This window comes from Styela clava, chromosome 4 (assembly GCF_964204865.1).
Source record: "Styela clava chromosome 4, kaStyClav1.hap1.2, whole genome shotgun sequence".
NCBI classification, from domain to species: Eukaryota; Metazoa; Chordata; class Ascidiacea; order Stolidobranchia; family Styelidae; genus Styela; species Styela clava.
The window spans coordinates 9608528-9617549 of record NC_135253.1 but is presented as its reverse complement, the minus strand read 5'-3'; the positions used below and the strand labels follow the sequence as shown (position 1 = coordinate 9617549).

Below are 9022 nucleotides of genomic sequence, written 5' to 3'. Positions count from 1 at the left end.
CTCAGAAAAAGCAAAAAAAAATAAAAAATTTTCCCAATATTAAAGTATAGGGAAAATTTTCTGAGGTATATATGTTGTATATATAAGTTCAAGTAGAAACATATATATACATACATGATAGCAACCGAAACTATAACATTCAATAAGTAAAGGCATTTGGTGTCACTCACCGCATCAACTGATGGTCCGAATCAGCCTATTGCAAACTGTGCAAATCCACTATTATGCCAAGGGTTTCAAATCTGACAAACCATGTGGGTTTTGTTATTGGCAAAATTGTTGGCTTTTTTGTGTTTTGATCTGATTGGGATCTGGCAACCCTGCACAGTAGTGCAGAACAGCCGAGTCGCAAACGACTTCTTTCCTTATTGCGATGCTGATATAAAACTAATCAATGTAATAATGTAAACTTTTATTGTCTGCCTTTGGATTTTGCTAACGATAATGTCTTGAAAATAGTCTTGAGTGAGCGACTCAAATTTAACAAATTACTAATACCGCAAAAATGCGAATCAATTCTAATTATAATCGGGTAGTATACCATATATACTTTTTTATACCATAAGTAGGAGCAACAGAGAGTTACGTTGTGATTAAATTAATATAGCAAATCCTTGTTAATACTCGTATCGGCCATGGACTGACTATTTTGCGCAACAGAAAAATCAACATTGCTGAACATATCGGTAATTTTAACAAATTGCGAATCAAGACAGTTTCAATCTGAGTTTCCGATTTTAAATGCAGAATAAATTTACTGAAAATATAGTTTGGTGCAAGTTGTCTGGCTTTTATGACGAGATATATGTGTTGATTCTTTATTTTCTAACATCTTATTTGGTAGAAACGGGGTCATCAAATCAAAGATTGATGATAATGATGATTTGTAGTTATATCATCCATCTTATTGAAAACATCATACACCATGAATAGTCTATTCATGTAGGCTACTTGTATGACAATAGATCGATGATATGAGCAAGTAAATAATCATACAGAATGAAGAATAAATAAAACTGGAAGTCGCAGAATGGCAGACGCAAGAATTGACCGAAGCAAGTTCCGCGTTCTCTGTTATAACATACTTGCCGAGTTTCATGCGTGGACCGATGTTGGTCGTTCATTTAATTATCCTTATTGTCCTGAAAAATTTCTTAAATCTGGTTACAGAAGGAAACTTGTTCTCAGCCAGTTAGCTGAATACAATGCTGATATCTTATGTCTTCAAGAGGTTGACGAGAATGCTTACAGGTCTCTGTTTCTGCCCGAACTATCAAAACATGGATATTCGGGTACATTCGTTAGAAAATCGGATATCCCTGAAGGCTGCGCAACGTTTTACCGCAATTGCAGTTTGACACTAATTGTTTTCGAACAAATAGTATTGAGCGATGCACTAAGATCTGAGCGCAATTCTGATTTGTATAATAAAATCAAATGTAACGAAAAATTGTTGGAGACTGTAATTTCTCGAGGAACTTCTTTGTCAATGATGCTACTGGAAACTACTGCTAATGAATTGCTTGTTGTCATCAATGTCCATCTCTTTTGGGACGACAGAGGAGGGCACATAAGAGCAATACAGTCGCAACTCGTAGTACGGGAAATGGAGCATTTCATACAACGTTGTATGATTAGTGATACTAACTTAGCTAATAAGTTACTTGCCCGGATAGTTGCAGGTGATTATAATAGCGACCCATACTCCGCTGCTGTACAGCTAATGACAGATGGAAAAGTGCCTTCAAATCATTCGGATTGGTTTGCGATGGGTGAAGAAGAGTATCAGCCAGGGATCGAATTACTTGGCAAAATTAAATATCAAAGTGCCTGTGGTTATCCTGCCTACACTAGCTTTGTTCCAGAGTTTCGTAAATGCATTGATTACATTTATATTATAATATATATATATATATATGTTTCAATTCTGTGATTTACCATTCTGACAGGTAAATATTGTTTGCAATATTTTTAGATCACAAATTATGTTATGAACATTTTTTTATATCCACATTTTAGTTCCAATTCGAATTATGTTTAATGAAATGTAGCAGTAATACCTCAAAATAACCAAAAACAAATTTTTTGATCTTTATTCAATTATGTGGTTAAGAAATATCGTTTTATTAACTACGGTATATTTACCTTGAGTTGATGAATAGATTTATTTATTTATTTTTAGATCACTTCAAAATACCTATTCATTAACATACATTATAAAGTTTTCTTGAGATTGATTTACAGTAACTAATTTTGTACAATGGATTCATTAATTTTGTTCAACCTATTTTTCATTTGCCAAAATCCCAGCAGTTTCTGTTTCTTTTCAAAAACCTTCACAACTTTGTGTGATTAACTCCTCACATTATGTCATCGATATATGGTGAAATGCTAACCGTCCAACGGTCCAAGTCTTCATTTTATACGGGTCGGTCACTTTATCTAATAATATATATTAGCAGTCTTGTGTTGAGTGAGTCTGTATTGGACTTGTTGCTATTGTTATTTTTTATGTGTGATATTTTCATTCTTGCATAGCTAATTAAACAAGACTTGTACTTTGAATTGCTGCATGTGCTCAGGAGCCCACATAATGCATCAAAGTGTTTTTCTCTGAGTTCTAACTAGTCAAAATCTCCTCAATTTGTAGCAAAGGTCAAATTTTCGGCAACTCTCCCAGACTGCACACCCATGGCTGCGAGTTTTTATATTATTTTCTTTTGCATCAATAGAAGTCTTGTCAGCAGGGTTTCTAATTCAAGTTGATTTTTGTGATCTTCATTTTTCAATATTCATTAATTTCTTTCCGTTTTCATTGCTTTCGATGTTCGCTAAGAAATCTCGTTGGCTAACAAATAACTCTTTATCTATGCTTTTGATCTAATACGTAGAATTACGTATGCAGAATATTAGACATTCTGATGTCGCACTTTGTATTTTACACAATGGGAAAATACACTAATATTCCATTGATATTTTCTCCATATTCGCATATTAATATATCATATGTCTGTATGTTAATAATGAAATTTTGGTAGCGAAACCAGTCAAATTAGTCGAGATAGTATGAATAATAAATATCGAAAACAAGTAATAATCACAGATAAAATCTGTGTAGTCTATTTAATTGTGGTTTCAAGTATAATAACTTGAACTCAAAAAACTTTACGAAGCTCAAAATTATAATATTACGTTATGGTACCAGAAAACGGACGTCATAATACCCGTTTGTCCTCGCGGAGGTGGAGGCGAACATGATCCCTCCGTGGAAAACATAATTCCGTTTATCAACATACGCATACTAGATTAGTGATTCTCAAAGTGAGCGATATCGACCGAAAGGGGCGATTTCGCGAAAAGAGAAAAAGTTTATTTCATTTTGTCAAACCAATAAAACAATGTATGAATACATATATAAACATCAAACAAACAGATGCCTGCGGTACATGACTGGGAGGCAACAATACAACCTCTTCAGAGTAAGTTGCCACCCAGTTCAATCAAATGAGCATAAAAGTAACAGGTTCGGTGTTACTATATCAATTCCTCTCATGTTTGTTTACAGTATACAATATTTACATGTCTTTACTATTTTCTAATAGGAAAGCGAACCTATGGTATATATGTCGTTCTAATTGAATCTGCCACAAATTGAATTTGTAACGCGAAAACTATGCAAAAATATAAAAATGATCGAAACGAAATAGGTTGGTCCGCGAGTATTCAAAGATACCAAATATTTGGGTGGAATTTAAAACAGAACATGCTGGATTTTGAACATGCAAACGTGGGATGTCTTCTATTCTGCTAAATAGCCTACTGGTGAAATATAATCAGAATAACGGATAAATCATGTTTACACGATACTCATTTCTTCGGTCAAGGCCATTCATGCAAATGTTAAAGTAAGTTGTAAACTTGGCATAAATATATTATTTGAAATTCGATATAGGCTAATCATTAAAATCTATATTGAAATATCAATCAAGAGAATGAAAAAACAGCACAGTTGGCAAAAGGGTTGGCTTAATATAGGAACAAATAGGATGCAACATTTCATACCACTATGCAAAATGATTTGGACACTGAATATAAACATTTGGCGCGGCGGTGTGGCTCATCGTGCTAAGCGTTAGGAATACTCTCGCCATCGCACCTCTAATTTCCTCTATCCCGAATTAATTATGTAAATCCTATCCTATTAAATAGAAGTGTTTTCGCACACAACTGGTCCAGGGCATTCAGGCAAATTTTTGCAGTAATTTGCAATAGTTGGATAAATTTATCAAAGATTAACAGAATAAGGGTTGATGGAAAAGAGCTATTAGCTTGGCATATTAGCTCTATGAAATAGAAAATAAAGAATGTAACATTTTGCAATACGATTTGCAACACTTTGAATATGAACATTTAATAATAGTAATCAAATCGGTAATATAATCAAATATAAATATAAAGAGCTCATGTTACTTAGGAAGTATCATGAATGCAATATAAGAAGAAATTCTGGTTTTAGAGTAGCAAAGTACAACACAAATTCGATTTTCATATTTGTCACCGGATTACAGGATTAATCATATGACGAACCACGGCTCTGGTCCTAGAGAGATTTTAGTTCATTAATAACATTACAACTGATTGGCCAATTTGCGAGAACAACGAAGATCATCAGGGACTGAGGATAAATAAAGAAGTCGAGAAAAATTTTCATAGGCTGAAAAAGTTGAAATTAATGAAGTCATGTGGTCGAACCTTAAAAACTAATAGACGAGAAATCATGGTGACTGAGATTCGACATCAGACTGTCAGAAAGTATGATCGTAAATATCACTCGGGTAAGCAAGTACTCATTACCTATTGATGATGCTGTCATGGTCATGATGAAGTACCATCTATTAGAGGCGCAGTTCTTACCACTTCATGGCAGCTGCTGCCACGAACGAACCGCGGCAGCTCTTGCCATGGTTTTATAGCGCTATTCAGTAATCAGTATATTCACAAATGAATGTACCAGATTTTAATTGATCTTGCAGAATTATATCTACTTAAACCCTAATCCTAACCCCAAATCCATCAAAAATGTATCCATAAGAAAAACGTTCCAGCTTACCCAATATTTGTCACCATAAAGGACAGGGCTTGTCTCTACGGCCCACCTGCCGCGGTTACGGCAGCAAAATTTCACCTGCCATTGGTTTTCAATTTGCTGCCGCAGTAACAGAGAGAGACACACACACTATCTACATCTGCAAATGAGTTTCGTGAGATCAGCTTATTAGGCAATCGTCATTGGTTTGTGGCAGCTGGAAAGTAAGTCGCCATAGGTTTGGCCGTAGCGGAAATACCGCCATGGTTTTGCGGCAGCTGCAGGCGCCACAGAATACTTAAAACTGCACTTGATCTATTATGCAATCCATCATATAAAAGCAGAAAAGCGAATCTGGTAATTCTAGCTTTGTCAGATAAGGCAGTAAGAGGTGGGAATGATAGCATATCACTGTATTACGTGGCGGCGGTGTGGCTGGGCGCGGCGGTGTGGCTCAACGGGTTAAGCGTTAGGAATACGCTCGCCACCGCACCTCTAATTACTCTGCGTGGGTTCGCAGGTTCGATTCCCATGCAGGGATGGTCATGTGCGAGAGGATTGCTGGACTCCTCGCCGTCGTTGGGTGGTTCACGTAACCGCTGGTCGGTTACGGCTTCATCCACCACTAAGTCCGATGCTTCCGAAAACGAACAATACAGTATAACTAGCTAATCCCATACATAGGTACATAGGATTTACATATTTATCCCGGGGGAGAGGAAAGCCGATAAGACGGCTTATCCATATGGCGAACCACGGCCTCTCGTCCGGTTACCATTCCAAGTCGGGTATGGGATTAGTTTTTTACTGTATTCTTTTTTTTTTTTCGGAAGCATGGACTTGGTGGTGGAGGAAGCCGTAATCGACCAGCGGTTACGTGAACCACCCAACGACGGCGAGGAGTCCAGCAATCCTCTCGCACATAACCATCCCTGCATGGGATTCGAACCTGCGAACCCACGCAGAGTAATTAGAGGTGCGGTGGCGAGCGTATTCCTAACGCTTAGCCCGTTGAGCCACACCGCCGCCGCGCCCCGACTTGGAATGGTAACCGGACGAGAGGCCGTGGTTTGCTATATGGATAAGCCGTCTTATCGGCTTTCCTCTCCCCTGGGATAAATTAAATCCTATCCTATTAATAAAATTGTGTGCCCAATGCGCTGCTCGCAACGAGACTTTTAGGCTACCACCACTAATGAACGTCAGTGACCCTATTACCGCCACCCTCGAATTTTGAATAGTGATATCTCAGATTGCCCTCGTCGCTTCGAACTAAGACTTTGCCACAATAAATAATGGTTTATCGCACGTCGCGAAACTAACAACGCTACAAGCTTCAAGGCAACACAGTGGCGTTAATTGGCACCGTGTATCCTATTACCGCCACCTAGATTCACTCCCAGAAATGTTTGGTAAACAACTCGTAATGATGTTGTTGAAAATGTAATTTATTATGAATTATTTCGAATAATAAATAAAACATATTTTTTTTATTATAAATATATCGTTAAATTTCAACTCAATAACTGTAAACTCTAAAATAACAACAAAACATAGCTCAAATGACCTAGCCATACTCTGTCTAGGATTGATATTTGCAATATCAAATGTTTCATTAGATTTTTAATTTATTTATTTATTTTTACTCCATGAGGCTGTCCATAATCGAATAATTGTTTGATTCGAATCGTATAATTTGTCGAAACGAATATCCTCCAAATATCCCTTTTCGATATTGTAATAACGTATTATGCTGTTACATTTAAAATGATACTGTTGATATTTTGTATAACTATGTTTCCAGAGTTATCAATGGAGTATGGAAATCACATGCCTCCCTAAAATATGAGTGTTGAAAGTTGAAAATTACAGAAACTCCCAATACCTTATTTACTCAATTCTTATATATTCAGTTTTAATAGGGCATGTGTGGCCTGTATATACTCTTTTAACCCTGTTATCACTAGTCTGAATTTGTGCAATTTTTTGAAAAACATTAATATAAATAAAACTGTTGCCCAAAAATTTCAAAAATGTAGCTAGTTTGATGATGACATTATCCTTAGATGAACCTATTGTTACTGTACCAGCCATCAAAATGCAAGAGTGCAGTTATTTGTCTTGTTGTTAATAGATGGTTAATACTAAGTATTGCCATCATAAAACCTCCACAATGTGTGCTTTCCGATAACTGACTTGAAATGTTCGAATTGATTTGCATTGATGGAACTATCGTTTTCTATGGATACTAAATTGCTCTTTTTCCCTTATGTACTCTCTCAAAACATATACTGCCAATAATAACTTGTCAGTCATGACCATGCATGATATATACCCTCGGCATTAGGAGAGAGACCCTTTTTCATCGCAATATGAAGGCTAGAGAAATATCGGGTCGTAAGGATATTTCCGCTTTATGTAGATAATATTGGCCCAAAACGATACGAATCGTTTTTTATTCGATTTCGAATATTCAGTTCGCTGGACATCACGAACTCCATGTAATTAGGTACATTTTTTAGTATGCCTTCCGAAATCTATTTCATTTCTTTCTCTCTGTGTACCCTTCACCCTTACTAGATTAGGAATAAATGCCAACAGATACACTCTGGATTGAAATAAAGGGCATTTATTTATTATTTATTAATAGTGATTATTGTTCAGCAAACTGTAAGGTACTATTTATAAAGAATGATATAATAAGCAATTTCAATATAAGCACTATGAATATATTATTGTAATCAAATAGTCACATTATCAAGTTTTCCATGATTCCATCTATGTATCATATTTTTCTTGCCGTTGCATGTCTCTATAGTGAAAATTTTCTGCCATTTGTCGCACCAAGTTTTTCTGTATGTATATTTCGAGCAAAGTGATTTGTACATGTCATTTGAAGCCCAATTGAATTTAATGTATCTTGGCAAAGTATGAAATCATCCAAGACTGGACTGTAGAATTTGCTTCATGATTAATTTTCAGGGTCCTCGATCTTCCCTTAATCATACATGTATTAACTGTTATATAACTCCAATTATCGCCTTAGGCAGTTATCCACTTGTATGTTCTGGCTTCTATCTTTCAGTCAGTGGCGCAGCCAGGGGGGGGGGGGGGGGGGGTCGGGTTCGGGGTCGAACCCCCCCCTTTTGGATTTTTTTGAAAACAGAAAAAGTCGCCGATAACGCGTGCAATTGCTTTCTGCTAAAACCGCCGTATGTTTTCTTCAAGGCGGCGTGTTATTTAGGCCGTAATCGCATTCTCGTTGGTATTTATTCTCTCTAAATCACAAATTTGTGCCACGGGAACAATTATAATTATTTTATTTTTGTACTCGCACGGAATTGTGAAAACTGAAAAAGCGTGCAATTGCCTTCTGCTAAAATCGCCGATTGTTTTTATCAGTGTGTTATTTAGGCCGTAAACGCCTTTACGTCGGTATTTATTCTCTCTAAATCACAAATTTGTGCCACGATAAACATGATGATTATTTTATTTTTGTACTTTGCAAGGAATTGTGAATTCGGTGAGAGTTATTATACGTTCATCGGCGGCGAGGTTCTAAACACAAATGAAGGAGTAAACCCGCGATCTAAATTTGACTGAAAATCGACAATATAAAATACTGATAACAAAACCGTAAACAATAGGCTATAAGATTAGTTGAGTCCCGCGACAGTGTAAAAACGCTTTTCTAGTCTAAGAACGCTTTTGAAAATCGCAAAATTTCGTGTGCCCACGGCACACATTATGTTTCCTCGCTGTTTAGGAACATACCGCCATTAAAATCGAAACACGGTTAATTGTGGGTGGGATCCATTACTTTACAATTGTCGTCGAAAATTTTAGTGTTATCATTAAACAAGGTTGAAAACGCGATTTTTTCCGTTAGTGATGATATATAAGATAATTAATCTGAAGTATATCCATCAATTTTTA

At 36.3% G+C, this 9022-nt stretch overlaps 1 protein-coding gene across 1 annotated transcript; it reads left to right on the top strand.

Annotated features, from left to right (window-relative positions):
- The first annotated feature begins 945 nt into the window (after positions 1-945).
- On the top strand, positions 946-1933 carry LOC120327013 (2',5'-phosphodiesterase 12-like). Its single transcript, XM_078111601.1, has one exon. It carries the CDS (start codon positions 1031-1033, stop codon positions 1931-1933), a length of 903 nt encoding a protein of 300 aa, XP_077967727.1. The 5' UTR covers positions 946-1030.
- Positions 1934-9022: the final 7089 nt, after the last annotated feature.

Coding starts and splice junctions, on each gene's coding strand:
- LOC120327013 (XM_078111601.1), top strand. CDS start 1,031: ATGGCAGACGCAAGAATTGACCGAAGCAAGTTCCGCGTTCTCTGTTAT.